This window comes from Girardinichthys multiradiatus, chromosome 4 (genome assembly GCF_021462225.1).
Source record: "Girardinichthys multiradiatus isolate DD_20200921_A chromosome 4, DD_fGirMul_XY1, whole genome shotgun sequence".
Classification (NCBI taxonomy): domain Eukaryota; kingdom Metazoa; phylum Chordata; class Actinopteri; order Cyprinodontiformes; family Goodeidae; genus Girardinichthys; species Girardinichthys multiradiatus.
The window spans coordinates 23,450,330-23,475,118 of record NC_061797.1 but is presented as its reverse complement, the minus strand read 5'-3'; the positions used below and the strand labels follow the sequence as shown (position 1 = coordinate 23,475,118).

Below are 24,789 nucleotides of genomic sequence, written 5' to 3'. Positions count from 1 at the left end.
TGTCACTCCATTAACACTCTCTCTTTCCTAAACAACCTCAGTGGCATCCCCAAAGGCCCTACCTTTCAGGACCCTGGAGCCCAATAAGCAGCCATCCGTAGACAACCTCTCTCACTAGGCTCCAGCAAACACAGGCAGAAGGTAGTTAAATGTGTGTGTTCAGGAGCCAAAAGGAGAGGTGAAGACAGTTCAAGGGTACAGGAGCGGTGCCCTTCGACTGACTAATCCCCCCCCGCATCAGACCGCTTTTCAAAGACCTCCAGAGCAAAACCTTCAAACACACACACGAGAACTTTCTGCACGGCAGCCACAATCCAGCCTTCCTTCCTGACCGTGGACCAGTGTGACTTGCTAGGTGGGGTGGTGGTGGGGAATTTGAGGGGCACTGGTGCTGTCCTCTGGTGCTCCTGTAGCCCTGCCTGCTCATCCATCCTAGCCTGCCAGCCCACAGATCGATAGCTCTGCTCTCTTAATCAGGTCTCTGGTGACTGTGGGCAGATAAGTGTGTGTGTGTGTGTGTTTGTGTGGACAGGAGGCTGTATCAGCTGGGGGTTGCACTTGTATATCTTTCCATCTTAAGCTCTCTGGCCGTTTATCATGACAAGACTGTTTATCTCAACCTGATTTTAGAATGTTTGTTGCTCTTTCTGTCCCACTTTGTCAGAGTTCACTTTGCATCATTTAATGAAAACTCCACAAAACCCTCTCCTAAATCAACTTTCTCTTGTTAGCGCTTCATTCTCTGTTGAGCTCCTGGTTTATAGTTCCTTCTCCTCTCTCACTGCAGTTTCTGTCATTTCCTCATACACTGGCAGCGTGCCACGGCTCATTTGGAGGGAGTCTGGCAGCCGAGGTGATCTGTGTGCTACTACAATCTGCTGCGACTTGTGATTAAGACAGAAGAGGCAAAGTATTGGATAAATTGAGAAGAGAACGGATGAGAGGTGAGAAGAGCGAGCGGGGTGAGAGGGTTAGTCAGATGTAGTGCGGGGCATCCAGCTGTGGTGTTTTGCCTTGCTGGAGAAGCCGCCTTCGAGCACTTATCAAACCTGTGTAGCCACAGTTACACACACTGAAGAAACAAGTGTAACAGCACGCAAAAGAGACAAACTTTAAAAAAAAAGGTCATAAACATTTTTATAACACATTTCCAAAATGTTTAGATAACAGATTTTTATTTTTTACAGACATTGAAGTGCATCAGTGTGTTCAAAGCATGGATGCAAATAGTCTTTTTTTATACAGATGAGATAAAGTTAACAATTTCTCAAATTTAGCACAACACTGTCTGTTGTTGATTTATCTGTGCAGATGTAGCACCGCATGATCTTTAACTGTGATAAAACCACGATGACAGCAGGAGCAATGAATCCTACAGTAGTGCTGAGTGCAGTCACTTTATATCTCATCCACGCTCTTTTCTTTACATCAAAGCCATCATTTGTTTGTTTCTTCAGTGTTTTTTAAAGTTGTTGTAAGAAGTCAAGACCTGTAGTTCTGTTGTCGAATTATCAGCTTAAAAGTGTGAGGCCACTCCCAAAGGGGATTTTTGTCTAAAACTCCAATCCCAAAGGTCTCAGTTCATTCAAATGCCATCCAATAAGGTTTCATAGTGCCATCAGTCTCGCTTTCGACATTTACATGAGAATCCATGGTTATTCACCCCAGGTTTTTCTGAGGTATGTCATGTAAAATGAAGCCCATTTATTTATTTTTATTGTGTAAAAATCAAAGATTAGGTTCAAACCTAATAAAATAGCTTCTGCTTAAAGAACAGTGCCTCAGAAAGGAACTTTTTCACGTTTTGCCACATTACAACAACAAATTTCAATGTACTGTATTTTATTTTGGATTTCTTTTACCAAACAGTTCAGCAGAGAGTAGTGCATCAAAATGTTATCACCTAAAAAGTATACTTATGTGTAATTTTATTGTAAATCCAGCTGTTCTGTGAAGGCCTCAAAGGTTTGTTAGAGAAAATCAGTGAAGAAACATCATCATGAAGATCCAGGAACTAAGCAGGAAAGCTGTGGAGAAATTTAAAGCAGAGTTAGATTCTGAAACAATAAGGTATGAACATCTCAAAGTGCACAGCTCAATCTGCTCAAACCGTGGAACAACTGCCAACCTATTGAGAAATGACTTTCCACCTAAAATATCAGAGCAAAATGTGGAGAAAGTTGCTCCATTCAGATGAGACCAAAATGAACTTAATGGGCCAATGTGCAAAATTCTGTGTCTCACTAAAAACTAACACCACAGATCAATCTAAACCCGCCATATTCATGGCGTAAAAGACTTGAGACAGAGGCACAGAAGGCCTGAAAGGTCGTGATAACAAAATGGAAAAAAGTTAAAGTATTAAGGTTTTTACAAAGGATTGTAAATGTTGTGGTTTGCGCAGTTTCACACACAAAAAAAAATAAATCAACCCTTTGTGTGACCCAGATCAGAGGACCAGAAAACATCATTCCTCTGTTATAAACTCTTCCTGATTCTTATGACTCGGTCCTCATCGTGACGTTTAGACTTGATTCTATTTCATCAAAGTAAGTCCTTCAAACAGTGACTGTAATAGTTGTGTTCAACAGGAACAGATTTTCCACTATGGCAGCGAATGCTTATCCATTGTTTCAGATTCTTTTAGTATATTAGTGTGAAATGTTTGTCTGATCTGGAAGGAGAAAAGAGAAATATCCTAAGAGATGCACACTTGAAGAAACACCCACGTTTTCACAGATATCAAAGCTGTCCAGTCACGAAAAGAAGTGTCGCAGAAGGTCCTTCTTGTTGACTTTTCCCATCTGATTCCTCGGAATTTCCTCCACCAACACCAGGCCTGTCGGAATGATGTAGGGCGCCATGTGCTCCCTAAAATAAACAAGATGGTTTAAACACTGAAGACTGTTCAGGGGAAAATGCAAAAGTAATAAACATGCATAACACTGACAAATGTACCAGTGTGGATGGGTGAGGGCACACACTAATGTAACATCAAAACAACAGCAACAAAAAAATAAAAACAATTGTCAAAACAAAGGCTTGCCCCGTGGCAGAGAAGTTAAGATAAGGAAAGAGACGTCCTTCATGCGCTCTGCAGCTCTCTGCTTTAATATCCCCAATTCGCTTCCAGACACAAACAATTCCCTTCATACAAAGCAACATAAACAAAATGAGATGAAAAAAAATATTACAAATAATAAAGAGAAAAACAGAAGGCTGCGATAATTAAAAGTGTTTTATTTTTCGGTTTTCGCTGGATGGCTGTTGTGTCAAGTCTTTAAGCCTGCAGCAGTTTTTATTATCTTCTAACCTAGTTTGTTTGTTTGTGTGTGGTTGTGTGTGTGAGTTGCTGTTGTATGAGTGAACATAATGAGTCATACGGCTGCCATCAAACACTCTTTTCAGCAGATGTCTCTGACTGTCTGAGTCAGGGAGGAGAGTCTGAGTCTGTGTGCATGCATACATGTCTCCGTAACACGGCTCGCTCTTGTCACCAATTTCTTCAGGGCAGCCTGAGTGTATGTGTGTGTGAGTGTGTGTGTGCACGGCAGCGTGGAGCACAGAGGGTGTGATTCAGATTCAGACTGACAGCTGAAGCCAGGGCACTGAAGAGTGAGCATCCATCTCCTTGTTTATGTCTCATTTTATCTGCCTTCGTCTCCTCCACACTCTTGACTCGGCAGCCTGTTGGCACTGCTGGTCCGCTGGCAGGACCCCCTGGCTGCAAATGTTGGTCCGTGCGTATGTTTTTGCAGTTCAGCCCAAAAGTGACAACCTGGTTCACCGGCAGTGGTGGTAATCTGCCAGACTGGAGCAGCAGGATCTAACATCTAAACTCCGTATGGAGCCGTCAGCCAGGACAAACCTGAGCTTGTACAGAATTTAAAGAGAAAATGACATCAACGGGATGCTTGTATGACAAAACAAAATGACAAGTAGTGTAGAGTAGGGAATGAAGCATGAACTTAATATTTTTTGGTATTTATTGCGATAATAAAAGTGATGAAGAGAAATATGTTTTTAAAAAAATCATTCTTGGTAATAATAATCTATCATGGCATACAGTCAGAGGCTCACTATTACTGTGCCTGGCAAAACCAATGCACAATGCCTGAACTTTTCTACATTGTGTTACACCAACCTTCAATGTGTTTCCTTAAGTTTTTACAGAGACACAAAGCGGTGCATGATTGTGAGTGGAAGGAAAATAAACATTTAAAAAAAAAAACATATAAATCCTAACAGTATGGCATACACTTATCTTCAGCACCTCTAAGGCAATGCTTTATAAAATCTCTTTTTGTTGCAATTATAGCTTAAGTCCTTTAGGGCAAGTCTACCAGCTTACAAATCTAGAGACTGGAAATGTTTGCTAATTTTTCTTTGAAAAATAGCTTTTTGCAGCATCTAACAAATTTTCTTCCTCCATCCATCTTTACCTTAACTCTGACCAGTTTCCATGTCCCTACTGAAGAAAAAGCTCTGAAGAAAAGTTTGTGTCCAGGCAGCATTTGTTTTTCTCCACATGTAGTGTTTTGCATTTAGGCCAAGAAGGACCTCAGTCTCATTTGACTACAGCACTTTCTTCCTCATGTTTGCTGTGTCCCTTACATGCTTTGTAAAAACTTTAACCTGGACTTTTAATGGATTTCCTTCTGTCACCCAGTCGGTTTCTGTGACTCTTACTTAGGAGCATCAGGGTAAAGGGCGTTTCATTCAAATGCAGAAGGAAATATTAAAGTTTTTATTTGTAAAATATTTTGGTAACCATGTAACATTTCCCTCCACTTTACAATTATGCCAAGGTTTAAAAACATTTGCAAAGCACTGCGTATTCAGTGGTGCATTTGTGCTAGTAAACTCTAGACATCAAAAACATTCAATCATATTTTAAAATGTAACACACCAATTACTGTTGATCACATGTGACCAACTATTGGAAAATAGTTCAAACAATAAAAGTAACAATCCCAATCACACCGATTGTCAAACATTTTCAAAAAAAAGTTTATGTTCATTATGTAAGAATGAGTAATTACCATACTTTCTTCTCATTGTAGCAATGAATGAAAAAACTGATCATGCAAAAGTAAAGATGATGAAATTGATAACAATGATAAAAACAAACAGTGTTTGTGTGGAAGGTGGCATGCCAGCAGTTATAATCAGCTTCAGACAAAACAAACTCCTCTGAAATTTAGAAAAGTAGGAGAAAAAGCTTGACAGAGCCCCTCCAAAACAATCATCTCTTAACTAACTGTATATCTTCCTCCTTTTGTTCTTCCTTTTCCTTATTAGCCCATCTTATTCTTCCACATATTTTTCAATTAATCTGAGAACGTCAGGTTCAGTGAGACAGGATCTGTGAGCTTGATTTCTCAGAGATGCAGAGTCTGAATTAGCAGTGTTCATTTGGTTTCCATTAATAACAGTACTGAATCAAATAAAAACAAATCTCTGTGATAGTGGGATGCGGTGGTCTGCTGCTGTTGCAGGCTTAGGATAATGGATTGGTCCGAAGTTATTTAGGTCACAGGCTACTCTGGTGGTACAAGTCTGATTCAAACTGTGGCCACGAACATTTTTGAAAAGGAGTAGTCTATAAACTTTCTAGACGTTGATTGGCTTTTCCAGTTAGTTACGATGTCTAAAAATATTACATTAATGTCACATCTGGTACAAAAACATCACGATCTGCTGGGGTTAAACATTAAATGTTGTAAGGGAGGTTCCATATGGACCGTGTACTGTATAAATTGTATAAAACCAAAACAGATATTAAGATATGAGCCTTTGGGCTCAATCTTTAATATCTGACCAATTTGGTAGTTTGATGTTTTTCAGGAAATCTGTTTTTTTTTTTTCCAAACATAAGCAATCATATTCCTGTGGTAAACTACCATTTCTTTATTTTGCTTTTGTTTTCACCAGTGCCAGATAAAACGTCCAAGTCCCAGTAGTCTCTCAATTTTTGCCTCAAAACCAAGCCCAAAAAGAGAAATGTATCTCTACTGTAGCCAGTTTTGGTTAAAGGTGTTGTCACTTCCCCTCTAAATACTTTTAATAAACTAAATTTGTGAAAATGTGTATAATCAAATTACTTTAAATAAGCTTATGTTTTAATCTCTTTCTGTTTTTAATCTCTTTCACAAAATTGTTTTTGTTTTATCAGTGTAGCTCAAGATTTAGAAATAAATTGAGAACAAACAATAAACAAGACATTCAAATATTATTCATGTTTGAAGTCATGTTTCATTTTTCAGTAACATGACAAGAAGCCAATAACCTGTAGCCTAAAGGGTCTCCATCTAACTGAACTTTATTATTTATTATATTTAATATTGTGACACTGACAGTCTGTATACATGTTAAAAAACTGGCATCATCTGTACTTTCAGGCTGAAAACATTACCTTGCCCAGGTTTTTAATTCTGGTAGAGTCATATGCTGGCCTTTCCTCAGCTGCACCACGGCGGTGACCTTTTGGCCCCACGTAGCTTCTGGAGTGCCAATCACAGCCACATCTAAGTCATGAAAACACATACATAAATGAAGTAGTTGCTGAATTAATTTGTTTAAAAAACAAAAGGTTGGACAAAGTGGTTTGAAGAAAAGAGTCAGAATAATGTGGGTTAATCATAATCGTTATCTTTATTGCAGTTTTCAACAACAGACTTGCTTTTAAATTAGAAAATTGAATAACGTTAGAATAACTGGTGGCTGGTATATTCTATTAGAAACTAAAGGCATGTGCTTGTATGAGATTATTTACTTTTCAAGTAAATGTGTAGTTTTAAAACAGCATTACCTCAATAAAAGGGATAGGGAGTAGGGCCCATTTTCAGCCAAGTAGCTGACCGGCATACTGCCGGTCAGCTACTTGGTGCAGTTTAGAATTTAACAACAAAAAGTAAAATTGCCAGCAAAGTAAGTTTGCCTCAGAATTACCTATGATGTCTGGATGAGCCAGTAGGTGTCGCTCCACCTCAAGTGCGCTGATCTTATAGCCGCCACTCTTAATGATGTCAATGCTGCTGCGGCCCAAGATCCAGTACACGCCATCTTTGTAGACTGCTGTGTCTCCTAAAACAGAAATGCGTCCATGCAGGTGGACATGGGACACAGGTTAATGAAAGCGACAAACGCATATCATTTGCTCAGAGAAAAGTTAATGTAGGAGACAGGCCGATTTAAATAAACTGAATGTTGCCGTATTTTTTGTACAGGGAACAGATTCAAATTTAAAATCGACCGCTCAATCTTTTCTTAAAAATTGATTTTCTCGCTATTCTAAGACGAATATGCTGGCTGTGCTTGAAACAAGAGAACGTTGTTTACAGTTTTTATCAGCTTCTGGCTTCATTCAGCACAGGAAATTATGTGACTCAGGGTAAAGTATACTGAATTAAATATACTGAAAAAAGTAGCGTATATAAATAACATAAATATAGGAAAGCCAGAGGTATGTGTCTTTGTGTAATGACTTGTGTGTTTGTGTGTGTGAGGCAGAGAAAGTCAGAGTGCATCGAATAGATGAGTGTTTAAGATCCCCCGACATCCTCCAGATGCACACACACATAGGTGTCTGGGGGCCAGGTGTAGCCAAGTAAAGTATGTGGGATAAGGGACGCAGCTGGGTCTGGGGAGGACGAGAGGAGGAAGTGGGTCAGTATGGATGAGTGGAGAGCAAGGAAAGGAGAGAAAAATGGACAGAGGTGGTGATGAAAAAAAAGATGGAATTGGAAGATGTCCATTTAGGTTATTACAGGTGCTACTTTCAGGACAGCTGGTACCAGGAGGATGAATGTGATCGAGACATGGTGGTGGAGATAAGCAGAGTGTCGGAGTTAAGGACCGGACTGAGCAGTCACCGTCCAGGGTCGAAGCTGCGGCTGTACACTGGACCCCTGAGGTGGAGAACAAAGGAGACCAACCCCAGACCCCCAACTTTGATTTCTAGGGACGTTGGCTGACTTGAATGGACTTTTACTTTACTTAATGCCCACAACTGATATACAGTTTATATTAGTGACCAGGATCATAAAACTGAGGGAGACTGAAAGGACGTGATTGTGAAAAATGCGACTTAATCGCAATTAAAATCAGCACAATATTCAATAAAATCATGTTTTCCGAATATCGTCCAGCCCTACTTACATCTATATCTATCTACCCCTATCCCTTGGTCAGTCATTTGGATACAAATATTTTCACCTTTTAAATATCCCACTGCTACAATGTCCACATGTCATCAGTTGTCAGGTGAATATTAACTGAGTTTGAACAACTCTTAAGTAATTGAGGTAAAGAAATAAAGGGGCAGGTTCAGTTTAAATTAATAAGCAGTTTGCAAGATGTATCAGAAAAATATCAGAATTTTTACAATCAGAAATGATATTTACGTGAGCCCAAGATGTTTTTTGATTCAAAAAAAATATTTTTACATCATTGATGTGGTTTGTGGTCTGTTTTAAATTTATTTTATACCCTGGTAACAAAAAGAAAACTTTAGTCTTAAGTGGAGGAGTTGATGTCTTGTTGAGGGGTGATGGCAGAATGGACTTCAGGTCCCCTAAAACGGCCTGAAAAGTATGTATGTCTCCTGAACCATCTCCTTTACTTTAATGGATAGATGGGTACATAAGCATAACCCTAAATATTTTTTCCTCCAGTTTTACTGGCCTTGCATTCTAAAGTAGTTTTAATGATCATTTTGGAGAAAAAGTCTCAGAAAATCTAATTACTTCTTAGAATGATATATTAAGTTAGATAAGGAACTGTTTGATGCTCCTTTTGTTTTTTACTAGAAATTTCATGAAAAGCCTCAAAGCGCAACAATCTCTAGGATTAACATCTTATTAGAAGCAAACAAGATGTGATATGGTAATTGTTTTTTCTACAACGGTACATTTTGAAAGGCTTAATTACCTTTGGAGTATGAAACAAACCCATTTTTTTCATTATCAACTTATCATATAACACCATTTTTAGTTCTTCAATCTAAGCATTGTAGTGATTAAGTATTTTTTCAATGGAATAGACCAGATCTTGGCAGTCTAACATTAAAATATTGAGCCAAAAAGAAAATGAGGCATGTAGGAATACTATTACATTTTTTTTGATGTCTTCGAATGTTTATCCTTTTTGTATTTGGTTTACATTCCTCTATCTATCTTGTATATCAACGTCAATTTCTCGCACTACAGAGTTTGACTCTCTCTGTCTCACCCACACACACAAATCTTTATTTTCCTTTTTTATTTTTACCTTTCTACATCTCAAACGTCTCTCAGACCCCTGTCTCCTATCTCTCCTTTCCCCCTTCTTGCTGCTCCACCTCCGCATCAATAGAGGGCCCATCTGTTCCCATACATCATGCACTTCATTTCAGTTTATTAGCTGGGATAAATCATAAATATTTCATTATACATCACGGGCGGCTGTCGCCTGCACACCGACAATTTATCACCGCTGCCCTCTCTGCCGGCTTGCCACGGCGGCTATAAGCTTTCCAGTCTATTAAACAAGATTGATACAGTGTGTAAATTTAGATATTGGGAATTTCTTCACAGACCACTGCCTCACACTGATAGGCTGGGGTACTGGGAGAGGGAGGATGGGAGAAGAGGGGAGGAGCCGGTGGGGTGTTAACACTACTATCAGGGTAGTTACAGTTGCTTCCTCCTTTGGATGATTGGGAAAAGAAAAAAAAGCACAAGAAGAATTTGGTTAGAGCTATGTAGCTCTCTCGTTTTATGCAAATAGATAGAGAAAAACGATCAGTTTACATGTACACTGATGAACGGTTTGTGTGTCCTGTGTGTGTGTGAGAGAGAGAGAGCTTTAATAGATAAAAAATAAAAATTTTAAATACATCCATCTGGCTCTAAAGGAAAGAAGCAGCATTTATAAAGCAACATTGGACAAAACGGGTGTGAAAGAGACACAAAGACAACACAACAGAAATGAGTTTGAAGTATTAATACAGGACTCTTTAACCTTGTCTCTTTGAGTAGAGGGAAAGAGCAAAACATGTTTGGAGAGACGTATGAGTGGGAAAAGCGATTGAGACGCAGACTGATAAAAGAGAAAAAGAAGAGCGGGAAAGAGATTTTGGGAACTGTGTTACTCGGACGTACACACACATGCTGTATGTACTCAAACACAAACACAGACACACACACACACGCACGCACCACTTCAGGCATCAGAGAGTCTCTGCCATTATGTGTTATGGCGTCTGAGGCAGATATGGCCGAATGGCTTTCTTAATTAAAACGATAAGAAGCCTAATTGCACTGGGCTTTCATCTCATTCTAAGACATTAAAGAAAGCGAAGCCGCGCAGTGTGAAGAAAATAAAGAAATAAAAACAGATCAAGAATTTAACTGAGGACAGAGGGCACGGAAAACTTTGTGATGTCTTTCAGAGAGCACAGAAATTACACTGTTGGCTCCGTGAGAAATGTCTGGTTTGAACCGAAACGGCAGCAAATCACTGCTGAATTACTTCAAGTCATGATTTCTGTTTTTACTGAAAGAATTTGTACCATTTGTGAAGAAATTATTTATTGACAGTTGGGAAGTTTGACTTTTTAAACAAAAACAGATGACCTTAATTCTGTTGAATTTGATGAAAAATCTAAATTGACTGTGCTGCTGACATTCTTCAAATATGAACCAAACAAAAACGACTGAATAAATGTTAGGATAAAAGAAGAGTAATCTGATTTGTCTTTCAATGACAGAGAATTAGCCAGTTGTGAAGAAAACAAATATAAAAGCAACATTCATCATATTACATAAAAACTATTTCCAAGGCAAATTAAATCTTCCCTCAAGGTTTGTAATTTTTAATTAAATTTAAACACGTTTTGTTTCTTTTTTTATTTCATTTTTTAGGTCCAATCTGCGTACGATTTTATATTGATTGAGGTCAGCTTTTATCTGATTATCTCTTCTATATTTGATTTAATTATTTCATTTTGAGCCTTTTTTGCTGTGTTAAACTAGTCTTCATTTAATGTTTTAACAATTTTGTACCATATTGATATATTACATTTAATCATTTCATTTACTCAAGCAAAGCACTTCGAGTTAATTTTTGGTGAATTACAGAACCCTCTACAATAATTGGCACCCTGGTAAGGATGTGTAAGAATCCTTAAAATAAAATTCATCTTTTGTTCCAGTAGGAAAAATCTCACAGACAAATTTTGAAAAATACAACCTACTTTATCTAACATGTAGTTTTAAACATAGCTATACTGTGCTCTGGTTGGGCCTTAAGACAAACTCCCCCTTGGCTTAACGTTTAAATAACTTTAGAGTTGTTTATATATTTAGAATATCCAGTGCATGAAATGTATCTAAATGCACCATAAAAGCTAAGCTGTTCCCCTCATGACTGTAGCAGTGTGTTGTCGCATCTCATATGCTCAGCAGGGTTTTGGACTGGATGGATGCAGCAGGCAGCTGGATTTGGACTTCAGCAGACTTTTCTCCAGTACCAGAGATGTTTATATGAAGCTTGATGTTGTTTCAGGTAAGTAATTCAGTAAAGTGCAGAGCAAGCTACATACCTTATTGCTGTTGTAATGCGTAAACACGTAGCCTGACATGAAGTTTTGGTTCGGTCTACCTTCTTTTCTCCACTGTAGCTGCATGAGAAACCTTAATGTTCCCAGTTATCAGAGTTTATATATAGCCAGACGTTCTCTTTGTTTTGTTCTGGTGTCACTTTTTAAAGTTGCTCTACAGAACATGGCATTGTGCATTTAGTTCTGCACATAAACATTTTGCAGGTGTTCATGTATAAAACAACGCTAAATTTGTTTGGTACATTTGTGTACTGAACCGACAGAGCTCCTTTAGATATTTTCGGAAAGAATATGCATATCGTTATACCCCAATCACAATAGTCATGGTTGCTGGGAAATAAAAGCGGGGTCTCCACACCGATGGAAATGGAAACCTGGTTTGGGGTTGCACTGAAAATCTACAAATGACTAAACAAAATTCAAGTGGAAAAATCTGGTAACTCCCAAGCTTTAAAAGGGAAACAAATCCTCAAATTTATTTAAAGCTATGAACTAGAGTAAGAAATGGCATTTTGTGGATGTGTACACCCAACCCGTTTAAAATAACAAACAGGCACAGAAACAGCCTGGACAACTTGAATTTCTTAGTCAAAAAGAAAAGGGCAGAGGATGACATATGACAAAGGCCAACATTAAAAAAAGACATTTCAGCCTGCTGGCATTAGAGTTAGTGCACAGGAGAGACACAACAAAATTCACAAAAACATTAATGGAGCTGTCAGAACACTCTGGCAGTGCAGGGAGTCCTGTTTCTGCAGAAATACACAGAAACAAGTGTCTGTAATTCAGAGTGTTCTGCTTGCAACCTTGATTTCTCATCGAATAAGGAATTAAAAGACCAAACACTTAAATAAAAAAGTCAAACACATCAATGTTTTGTGTTGTTAGAGTCATGGTCTTTGCTGAAGTTCGCAGCAATCAGTTATCATATAAAATATGCAGCTTATAGCTTGTCAGCTGTGGCTTCAAAACAGAGTTTAATAGGAATAATGGGCAACACTCCTTTAGTTTCAACAATATAACTGAAAATATTTGCAAATAACATGTGACCAACTTCTTTGAGGCCATCTGACCAGCAGTGGGCAGCAACAGTTGACAGATGGGTAGTGTTGCGTTAATCTATGCATCGTACAGACTGAGAAATTAATGGTAACTTCGACACTTCCTCTGAAGCCCCATTAAAAGCATTTAAACCGCAGTAGTCAAATTTAAGAGGCTTTGAAACCATACCTTTTTGAAAACTCCGAAGCACGAGACCCTGGTAGATAATATTATGGTGTTACCTCCTAACTACCGGTATACTGATTTACCATCACAAAATGTCCTAAAAACAAGACCAAATGATTGTTTGCATTAACATGGGCCTTAAGGACAGAGACAAACATAAAGGAGTTACCACTTAAGTCCAAACCTTCTGCATACATTACACAATACAGTATGGTATTGACCCAGCTACTGGCTAGAAGTTGTATTTGTTCAACATCTCAAACAACCAACATGTCCTTTATTTAGCGTTTTATTTTTTAACAGGGAGCTTCACACTCTCATCAAAGAATAAAGGAAGATTTGGTCTAAATGCTACATGTCTGTTTCCCCCCTCAATTACCTGCATCGAGCGACAGCCAGAGCCGACAGTTGTTCAGAAGATCCCCAAGCAGGTGGTATGTTTTTTTGTTTCTCTATGATGTTGTTGCTAAAGGATATCATAGTTAGTTAATAGAAACAACAGCAACCTATTTCACCACAGTATTCCTGAAAGTAACTATTTTAGGTACTATGTCTATATTCACAACCACAACTGCGAAAGGTAGAAATGCTGAAGGCAAGAAGATATAAACTAATCAGTCAGAAATAGAGTTTAAACCACATATTCTTTTCACATTAGAAAATTAGTCCCTAACTTTCACAAAGAATGAAAATGTTTTACAGCTCCATAAAGCAACATTAAATGAACTCAGAGTCCTGTCTTCTTTAATTTTCATTTGAAGATTTAAATCTAGAAAAGAAAACTATATTTTCAGTCACTTCAGAGTCAAGGCAGTGCCTGAGAGGTCCAAACTGTTTTCAGAACATATTAACAATGATGTTTTCAAGGTTTTACAGACAGAAGATGTTAGAACGTAATGAGTAAAAAATTCCAAGAGTTTTTTAACTTCAGCTTTTATTACTAAGCTGCTGGGCTCTAAAAATGTTTTTTGAAGTTGGTATAAATCAATAAATTCAAAGTCAAAGCCCCGACCTGAGAGTGAATGTCTGTAAAGTTTAAACAAGTCCCCTAAAGCTGCAGTATGGCATAATGTAGCAAATTCAGTGTACTGTGTGTGCCACCTCTGAATGCATGGCACAGACATGTTGAGTCGTGTCGTTTTGGAAACAGAAGACTTATCTGAGCAAATATGTAAGAGGTCTAAATGTAGCCATGCCTCTTCTCCAAGTGATCATAAACACTTTGCATTTATGAATATTAATGTTCCACATTAAAGCCTGATGCCTAGATGGAGGAGTTAATGAGGATAAATAACAGACAGCCAGGCAGTGAAATCTCAGCACTGACATTATTCATCATCCTTAACTTTTGTCACAGCTCCTTTTTTGGCAATTAATATCGTACAAGAGGGCTCTTTGCACTTGGATGAGTGATCTAATTTGTTTAATATAATGCAATTAAAGGAGCTTGAATTGCTTTATGGTAATCTTTCTGATTATAACCGCTGCTGGGGTTGCCTTCCCAGCAGCAGATAACAGCCTGAACTTGAGGATTGACGCGAGTCTCAGATCTGCCATGTTCATCAAGGGAACTATTTAACAGCAGCTTGCATGCACCGACTCTGGATTTAATCACACAAACTTGATCTCAATCAAGAGATGGAAAAATAAGGCAACTGTTATAATGCCAGAGCTCTGAGATGACAAATCTGCAAACTTTCTTTTTTAATCAAAAGACTTATATTCTCTTTGCTTTAGACCAGATGAATAACTGTAAGAGGAGATTACAAAACAGGAGGAGTGAACGAAAGTTTTGTGAGATTCACACAAGGTGATGTTCAACTAGATTTACCTGCAAGTAGTGTTAATAAAACATGGAGCACCATGTGTGCATCTTGGCAGGAAATGTTATATCGATGGATGATTTGAAACTGCAGGGGGGAGAATGTTGAACAAATCCCCACTGGAAGCTCTGACGTTGGAGTTAGGAGGACACAGTGTGACTTGGGGTGAAATATGACATCGGTAGAGTAGGGAAGAACGAAGGCAGTGACTAGGAGAGCACAGCTGGGAGCAGACATAAAATGCGCTAGTCAGTGGTGCCTGTACAGGATATGAGGCACAAATTTTTCCATAGAATTAAAATTGAAGACATGAAGCTCACCTTTACAGTTGGGGTTACAATTCACACCCAAAATCAATGTTTTTTTTAACACTCTTACAAATTAATATCCAAAATGTCTAAAACATGAACCTCTGCACCAACAGTCAGTATGCACACAATATAGGTCTGGTAGATAAACCTAAATATATTCCAATTATTAGCTCTTACATGATCCAGATGGCTCAGATTAATAGGTTCTGATGGAATAAGCAATTTGCAGTGTGAAACTGTGGCAAAGTGACAAAGATTAACCTTCTTGTTAACATATCTGCCCTTGAGCCTAAGTCTCTCTTAGTTAATTAAATGAGACCTCAGATAAGGCCTGGCTAATAGTCAGCCCCCAAAGCTCAACTTCCTCCTCACTCCATCCTTCTATCAGTCATCTTAATTTATCACTGAAATACAAAACTTTCTACTGGCTTCTCTTGATTAGTTCCCTCTGGGTACTTTTCCTCACCTCTGCTGTTCCAACCAAACGTGTGCACATTAGGCCAAATAACGAAAGCTTTCCACATCTCTTATCGACCAATTTTAAGCTGTGGTCAGTAGACAGACACTAGCATGGAGCACAAAAGGAGAGTTAAAAAAACTGAGGGGGGAGGGGTGTGGTGGGATCAATAGGCGCAGAAATGTTTGTGAAGATGAGTGGAAGGAGAGCACCCAGGTGACAGCTTCCCTATAGAGCTGCCAATCATGCACACAGCACCTGCTGACTCTAAAGAAGACACCTCTGACCAGCTGAGAACTTATTGATCTGAAGTCCCACATTCCTTCTGCACTATTCTTCTGCCGTCTTGTTTACTTTTTATTCACCTTGTCAGCTGTATACTCTTTTACTTTGTGAGAGCCACGCAGTGCTGACATCCTCATCAATGAAATATTTCAAGTTGTTTTTTTGCTCTTCCAGCTCAGAGAAACATGGTTTAAAGTTGCAGCCTTGGTGAGTGTCAGAGAACTGGAGACTTACAGTTAATTTAAAATTGTTTTAAAGAAATGGTTAAACGCCACCCAGTTCAAGCTACAGTCTGTGAGTGTCAAATTCGAATGGTGGTGTAAAAAAAGAGGTGTGAGGGTAAAAAGAACAAGACAGTGAGGAGAGACAAGAAGCCAAGACCATCTAAAATGTTTCTCTCTTCAAATATTCTCACAAAGAAGGTTTTTATTTAAAAACACAATAATGTTTTTACAAAAATCCCGTATTTACAAAGCAAGAAAAGCAGCTTCCTCTTTTAAATAAATTAATTGTCTTACTTTGTCCCTATTATATTTGTTGCATTGGCTTTTTGAATTATACAAACAATTCATGTGAATTAGCTTAACAATATTCTCTTGGTTTTCACTAAGGAAATAATATCTTTCATGCTCTAATAAAATGAAAACTCAACTGTGATCGACCAACACAAAGTAATGCATTATTATGAAGTAGAAGGAAACGGACACAATTTTCAAAGCGTCAATTTGCAATCAAATGGTTTAGATAAAGGGTTTTCATCAAAGAGTGTTAGGAAGTCCTAGTCAAAGTCCAGTTTTAAATTCAATTGATATTCTGGGGTAACACTTAAACGTTGACGTCCTTGGTCACTCTCCATCAAATCTGACAGAGCTTCAGGTATTTTGCAGAGAAGGGACTAAAATTTCAGTCTCTAGATATGCAAAGCTGGTACAAAAATGCCCCAAAAGATCTACTGGTAAGTGGCAAAATATCATTTTTCAAATTACGTTCAAGGGGTATGAATACTTTTACCCCTGTTTTACTGTTTGTTTACCATTTATCTGAATTCAAAGCTAAAAAAGGCAGATCTGGGTGTTTAATCAAGCTCAGTTACTTACGGTTACACTTTGAAATGGAGTGAAAGGATGTAAAGTTTTTGAGTACTTCAACTGACTGTTACCATTATTAAAGCATAAAGGAAAAAATAGTTTTCTCTTTCAACCTTGTGTTTAAACATTCATCCTACTTCACAAAACCGCATGTGTGTGCATGATGACGTTGGCATCAGGGAGCTGTAGGAGCTGGGTGGCTAAGGAAGATGTCAGATAGCTTCCTACAGAGCGGTCCACACAGTGTCTGTGGCGGTGTGGCTTGAGGGACAGGTCTGTGGGGAGCTGATTGCAGAGGCTCTCATTATGTGGCCGCTGGCTGTAATGGAGTGTGACAGCAACGTGCTGTGCTCTGGATCTGTGTCCTTCCAGCCTGCAAAGCCAATTAAACACACTTGGCCATTCTCTCCTGACTGCCTAGCCCTGCTCTGCTCTCAATCACTCCATCACTTTGTGCTGCCTCCCCACCGCTAGCATCAGCAGCCCAGTCCTGCCCTGTCTGACTCCATCCTCCATCCATCTTCATAGAAGGCTCTTTCTAAAATCCCCAGCAGCCACATCTCCAAACTCAAAAATTACTCAGTCTGTAAGAACTCCACTTGCATCTGCCCTTCTTGACCCCCTGCACACCTAATCCTTCCTGTGCCAAGTTAAAGCCTCTCTCTAAGTGGCTTTACAGTAAAACACAGTTCCTTTTTGGGGCCCAAGACAGAAGTGGTGACCTGCAGGGAGGAAAAGCCTCTGATGACAGCTTCTCTCTGTGCTACCACACGCATACTAGAAGAAAAAAAAGAGAGGCAGAGAGCTTTACTTGGTTCCTCAATACCCAGAGCAGTCGCAGCCACTTAGGAGGAAAAATGCCCTGCAGCGGCAAAAACACACAAACTCCATTTATCACTCCTTCATAGTGCCCTAAAACGCAAGCACACACACCATTCACATAGGTTTGTGTGTGTTTACTACCTGAACTGCTCTCTTGGTTTTTATGTGTTTAAAATCAGGCCCTGAAAGTCCAGCCTGCAACTTGGGTAAAAAGCTCCTCCATCATTCCTCCTCCAGTGAATTGCTCTGACAGCACAGATCATCTAGCTGCAATTGTAAAAATAATTTAATCCCTTTTTCCAGACTGTGTGTGAATGAGCATGTGGATGTAATGATGAAGAAGCGGAGCTTAGAAAGGAGAAGATGGTTTGGTACCTGTTTTGAACCAGCCATCATCAGTGAAAGCTTCTCTGGTCTCTTGAGGTCTGTTCCAGTACTCCTTAAAAACAGATGGACCTCGAACCAGCAGCTCTCCCTCTTTACCCTCAAGACCTGGACGCACCTGTGAGATATTCAAAACAGAAGAAAGAGAAGAATGGGACAGATCAAGAAACAGTTTAAAGGACCCGATTGTGGTTTAAATAAGCTTAATAATCTGTCTGGTGCTGTCATTCAAAACAACAGTTATCACAAATGACCAGATGAGCCATTGGTCAGACTAACCCTCTTTTAAAGCTGGTTTCAAATGAAAGTCGTGTGTTTGTTTAGCAGTGCCAGTATTTTTTCTATTAACCTGCAGTCCAAAAACACCTAGATAACAGTTAGCTTTCTGGTGCTGCTTTAAACCGTGACAACAGAAACAGATCAATTAGTTAAAAAAAACACCACTTGGACTGAAATAACTGCACTACAGAAATGGGAGAAGATAACAGATGAGGATTATGTGCACTTTAATTCTGGTTTTACAGGTTCTAACCTCAGTAGAAATTGAACAGGAGGTAGATGTCTCTGCTGCTTGCTGCTCTAGAGTACTGGGATTAGTGTTAACACAATGCCAAGAAGGAAAGATATCAGCAATGACCCTAGAGAAGCAACTTTTAATACTTGTTAATCTAAGAGCGGTCATGTAGCCATTTTACGAAAGTCTGTCAACATACTTTTCAAATGAAAAAATCTAATTTATAAACGGAAAACAATTGGGACAGCTGTAAATTTACCTTGCATGTTCACTCAGAGGTTAGAAAAAAGTACAAAGACTTTCTAGAAGCTTTTGAATAGAAAAGAAAAACAAAACAGAAACCTTTATCTGCCAGGAAAAGCCCGATCTTTGCATCTGTATTTTTCTTCTTCTAAATAGTTTTGAGGTGCTGTAGGACCTATTAATAGGATTTTTATTTAGATCAATTCTCAGCATTTTTAACAAACCTGTACAAATTGCTGTATTCTTTAATTTTATTGCTATTTTGTAAAGTGGTTTGAGGTGCTGTCAGTCCTTTGTGTGGTGCTTTTATATGTAAACAAGTATTAGATTGATAGAAGTCAAACTTAACCAATTTCATTATAATACTGCATGTTCCATTCCTCAAGTAAATTATATTTGGGCAGCATAGTATGTTATGTAAACATTTGCAGAGTAGACCAATAACAGTTGTTGCATTCTGCAGATCAACAACCAGGTATGTATTTTTATAAATGTACTTAAAACTAAATAACTGCACATCTATAGCATGTGGCAAATATTTGGTTATAAAGACAATACATTTATTTAAAATCAATGAACACAGGGGTCTCTAAAAATGTGTTGCACAGAAATGAGTTTACTTTGAAGACAAAGTCAGACTGAAGTTAGAAATTATAGGCATTTCTTTTTACATTGGGTAAGCCTAAAAAACCACAAATAGAATTGAAAAAAAAAATCCTGCCTTATTTGTATTTGTTATAAATATTTTAAAAGTTACAATTACCATTATGAGACCACATCTCATGCAGACAATTTCCTCCTGTCTGCTACATATTATATGTGGTGGGGCTTCTTTATCCAATGTCTGGAGTTATTCATAAAGATGTCTGAAAAGCATTTACTGTCATGTGAAATACTTCTAATTTAAATCCTGTGGATAGATTTCTTCTCTATGATGACTCATACTGATTTACCTGAGTCTCTTTGTGATTTCCCTCTGCAATCGTGGCGTTGGTTGAGTTGTTCATGACAATTCGAACCTTTACGTCTGGAAGAGGCAGCCCTACCGCTCCTGTCAACAATGAAACAAAATGCACGCACAAAGAATAGGATTTATTAATGGGCCACCCCAAAAAAATAAAAAAGAAACCCGCCAACTCAACAAGGAGAATAAACGACAATAAACTGTGCACTGAAAACCTTCAGTTAAGCATTTCTTAAGTAGCAGGCAGTCTGCTCCTCAAAGATGATATTAACCTCCATCCTCTGGGCATAACTGGTCACTAAAAGGTTTGCTGAGCTTGTAAAACTGGAAGCAATTCGTTTCAGTCACAAGCCAGCTCACTTTGACAGTAATGGGAATTTCTGGACCATGCCTGATGAAGCTTTTTTTTTTTTTTTTGCTCTTTAACAACATCAAAAAAAGCTAAAATAATAGAACAGTTGGGACATCTGTCTTGAGTTGCGCTTATTTTTGTCTGAAAGAGCAAGTAACTGACAGCACAGTACAATTTATTCCTTCAGTCTTAACTGCTGCTGAGTGCCTGACAGGCTTTTTCAAAGAAGCACAAAAACGATTCAGATTTGACAAGTAAACAAACACAAGAACTTTGTGTAAAAACTGTGTACAAATGCATGAAATATTGACTGTTCTCAGATTTACTGACATCACCTGCATTTTCCGTCCTTGCGTGTTTGGGAATGTGACCTTTAAGTTAAGTAATTACATCAACAATTGCACCAGAAAGGTCTCAGAGGTGTTCTCTGTGCACTGGTGTAGGCGAGTGTGTTCAAGCTTTCCTTAAGGCTACTACACCATTTCAGAGAAAGCAGCTCTCTAAATGAAGAGCAGGCCAGGTCCTGATTACAAAATGAGTTTCTCACTTCATATTGATCTAATCAATTCAGGTCCTGAATGAGGGACTGGAGTTGAATGGATCAATATGAAAACCAACTGAGCACAAAAGTAACCAGACTATTTCACAATGGATCACCAGGGTCACTAACAAGTCAGAGTAGCAAGGTCAGAGTGTCAGCAAATTACATGAACTCCATCTTTTTAACGATGATGCCTAATATTTGTATAACCTGTTTGTTAATATGGATCAAATATCTGAACTTACAAATCCAAGCTATTTAATGCGCCTATAATGTTTTTACTCCAGCTCCATATTTGCATAACTATCTACGTATATCATCTAAACATAATCACAAACACACGGACATTGGCCACAAATCCACTCTGCATTTAATGTAGCAATATGTCTGAAAAAAAAAAAAACAGAAGGCCAGACGATGAGACAGAATGAAGTAGATCAGCACAGTTACATCACTGTACCAGAAACTGAAGAGCCGTGTAATTAAAAAACTGTACTGTGCAATAGATTCAATGTTTCCTATCAAATTTTCCTATACTTTTACACATCGAGTTGTTTGTAATTTTAGCAAAAGTGGCAAATGCTATTTAAATGTCAAATAATACTTTTAGACAATCCTAAATACAATAATGAAATTAAATAGATCAAACTGCTTCTTGGTACTTGACTGGCCTTAAGAGGTTCAGACTGAATACCCATCCTTGATTTTTTTCCCTCTCAGCTAAGTAAATAAAAAAGAAACATAAAATGCAAAAAAACAAAACAATAACCACTTCACTCTACATGACAGGATCTATAATCAATTGATGCTATAAATGAAGAGCTTTACTTTTTCCCTTGAATGTCTTTTTTTCTGTTTTGCTCTTTTATTTTATTTTAAAGATTAAGATAAAGATTAAAGTACCTTTTAGATGATTTAAGGCAGAACATAAATGTCATGAAAAGACACACAGAAAAACAACCTTTCTGAAAACAAAATTCTTCCTATTGATTTATCTGTGGCAGAGAGTTTTGTCTTAGATTTTTACACCACTGCTGTTCTACAAACACTAGCAGCTAATTAGTTATTGCTAGATGAACTATCCATTGCAACATCTTCTAATTGACATTAGTAAAGCAACACCAATATTGAAAACCGCTGGACACAACCAACATTAGGGTTCCTAAATGGTTGCCACATGGTCAAAGACCAATGATTACATCAATCTCCAAACCTTTAAAGCAAAGGTTCATGAGAGGTTTGAACAGATACTTTTCTAACTTCTAGCAGGGGCTAGCTGCGCTACTGTGAAGAAATAGCATGTATATTCACAGTGATAATTAGTGATTTGTTTTTAGTCGTGCTATTTCTATTTCCGTTCTACGCAAAAAAGTGCGACATATAACAGCAATTTGTTTCTGCTTGTGTAAAGTTTACTTTTAACATAGTTGCCATGTTTTTCCGCCACCAGCCGTTACCGTGCTATTGAACAGGAATTTGATGGGAAAATATCTTTGTGGAGTCTAGTGGACCGAAAAAGGATTCTTTTACCAATAATTCTTCAAAGTGGTTGAAAACCAAAAGTAGGGCAAAAAAGGTGAAAGTGGCAGCAGAATGAGATAATACAGAAGATGGATAAAACCCCTCCTTGAACCGCCACCTTAACGTGGTGGAGGGGTTTGAGTGCTCGAATGATCCTAGAGGCTATGTGGTCTGGGGCTTAAATGCCCCTGGTAGGGTCTCCCATGGCAAACAGGCTCTAGGTGACGGGTCAGACAAAGAGCGGTTTGAGAATCCCTCATGACGACTACAGAATCGAGGCACGTGACGTCGCCCAGTACGGCGGAGTCGGGGTCCCACCCTGGAGCCAGGCCTGGGGTCGGGACTCGTCGGAGAGCGCATGGTGGCCGGGATGCTCCTCGCGGGACCCGGCCAGGCCAAGCCCGAACGAGAGACGCGAGACCATCCCCCAGTGGGCCCACCACCTGCAGGGGGAACCGTGAGGGACCGGTGCAAAGAGGATTGGGCAGCAGACGAAGGTGGAGACCTCGGCGGCCCGATCCCCGGATGCTTAGGCTGGCTCTAGGGACGTGGAATGTCAGCTCGCTGGGGGGGAAGGAGCCTGAGCTTGTGCGGGAGGTCGAGAGATATCGACTAGAAATAGTCGGGCTCGCCTCCACGCACAGCGTGGGCTCTGGAACCTCCTTGAGAGGGGGCTGGACTCTCTTCTACTCTGGAGTGGCCCGCGGGGAGAAGCGGCGGGCTGGGGTGGGTTTGCTTGTTGCCCCCCAGCTCAGCCGTCTTGTGTTGGGGTTTACCCCAGTGGATGAGAGGGTCGCATCCCTGCGCCTTCGGGTTGGGTAGAGGTCTCTGACTATCATTTCGGCCTACGGGCCAAGTGGTAGTGTGGAGTACCCGGCCTTCTTGGCGTCCCTGTCGGGGGTGCTGGATAGTGCCCCTCCTGGGAACTCCCTTATTCTGCTGGGGGACTTCAACGCCTACGTGGGAAACAACAGTGACACCTGGAGAGGCGTGATTGGGAGGAATGGCCTCCCCGATCTGAATTCAAGCGGTGTTTTGTTATTGGACTTCTGTGCTAGTCACAGATTGTCCATAATGAACACCATGTTCAAACATAAGGGTGTCCATCAGTGCACTTGGCACCAGGATACCCTAGGCAGGAGGTCAATGATCGACTTTGTTGTCGTATCATCAGACCTTCGGCCGCATGTTTTGGACACTTGGGTGAAGAGAGGGGCTGAGCTGTCCATTGATCACCATGTTGGGACCACACAGCCATGGGTGTTCAACACTAAAACTCCGGTACATACTTTCCTGGAACCTTTCAAAATAAAGTGCATTAACCTTCTTCCAGCACAGCCAGGAAATGGGGTAACTGCAGACTTCCTGTGGCGCCAATACCCAAATAAAAGCCCCACCTTTCCACAAGTCTTTCTCTTCCACACCGATGACCATCGGGTCAGGAGGGAACACAGCGCGCTGAATGTGTTTTGCTGGCAAAAGGACATAAATTCAACTGGATCCAAGGACCGATCACCGATCATTTGCAAAAGTTAAGTAGAATGAAATACTGTCTGTGTATCCGGTATTTTCATTCATGAACGGAGAAATTAAGGTGTAAGAGTTGCTTACATTTTCTCTTCGAGGCCCCACAGAAGCAAACGATGTTCCGAGAGAAGCTGTTTCGACAAGCCGAGTCTGGAGGAAAGACGACGGCCGCAACCGTGTTTACGGTAACGAACAGCTGGTCACCTTCTGATCGGGAGAAACTGAGGAAGTTAGCGGGAAGCCAACCTTTGTTCACAGAACGAACGCACCTTCTGATCGGAGGAAACTGAAGAAGTTAGCGGGAAGCTAACTCTTTGTTCACGACGGATATCTTCTTCAAACTTCGCCCTTGGACAACCTCAACAGGTTCAGAGTTTGGGTTTTGGGCAGATTAACAGATTGGTTTAGGATGAAATGATCTAAACGTTTTCATGCTATGAAGTTTGTTTTGTGGAACTCGGCTATCTTGGTGCTAGCATGCTACCTGTAGCACCCAGGCTGGTTCGGGTTCTTTGTATGTTTTAAAGCTAAGATAAACTTTATTTAAAGGGTGGTTTTAACCAGAACATTGCTCATAACGCGCCGTCAGCGCTTATGCATTTTAACCCTGGTATTTTAAAGGTATGTGTTGATTCTGGCGCTAAGCTATCTCTAGCTTAGCACTTTAGCTAGCTTCTTTGTTAGCCCAACGGCCAGCCGGTAAGAACACGTGTGCTAGCATTAAGGCTAGTCAACAGAAAGGTTGTTAGTTTTCAAGCTAGTGAATAATAGTCCCTGAACATCATTTACTAAAGTTTATAGTTGATAACTAAGTAAACACCATTAAGCCCCATTTCTCCAGAAAGATTTGGCTCTTTTCCAAAATACTCAATAATATTTCTTCAAATATTATTTTAATAAATGAAGGCAGCTAATTAGACACCGTTGAGAATTAGTCATCCAGGAGGTTGGTTTTATTCAGCAGATCATTATTTAAAACATTATTTTATTAAAATAATATTTAATCTGATCTTGCATTGTGAAGGGTTGTCTAAAGGTTGCTGATTATTTTCTAAGTTAGTTCCAAAACTAACTTAACTTCACTTCCAGATTCTTCAAGATAATCCTTGGTTCTCAAACATAAACATT

The 24,789-nt window shown here is 39.4% G+C and overlaps 1 protein-coding gene and 1 long non-coding RNA gene across 3 annotated transcripts in view; both read right to left on the bottom strand.

The window, feature by feature from the left end:
- Window positions 1-1,156: 1,156 nt before the first annotated feature.
- Window positions 1,157-24,789, bottom strand: part of acsf3 (acyl-CoA synthetase family member 3) — a 41,871-nt gene continuing 18,238 nt past the window's right edge. For both annotated transcript variants that reach the window (XM_047364040.1, XM_047364039.1), the window contains 6 exons: window positions 19,710-19,807; window positions 17,991-18,117; window positions 6,952-7,086; window positions 6,416-6,527; window positions 2,730-2,871; window positions 1,157-2,027 (listed from right to left, as the gene is read on the bottom strand). In XM_047364040.1, coding sequence (XP_047219996.1) covers window positions 2,757-2,871; window positions 6,416-6,527; window positions 6,952-7,086; window positions 17,991-18,117; window positions 19,710-19,807 — 587 coding nt within the window. In that variant the 3' untranslated portion in view covers window positions 1,157-2,027; window positions 2,730-2,756. The remainder of the gene's footprint in view (window positions 2,028-2,729; window positions 2,872-6,415; window positions 6,528-6,951; window positions 7,087-17,990; window positions 18,118-19,709; window positions 19,808-24,789) is intronic.
- On the bottom strand, window positions 12,722-14,866 carry LOC124867549. The gene is made up of 3 exons (XR_007038097.1): window positions 14,661-14,866; window positions 13,209-13,295; window positions 12,722-12,926 (listed from the first exon to the last, which is right to left on the bottom strand). It is a non-coding gene; the product is annotated as an uncharacterized LOC124867549 (long non-coding RNA).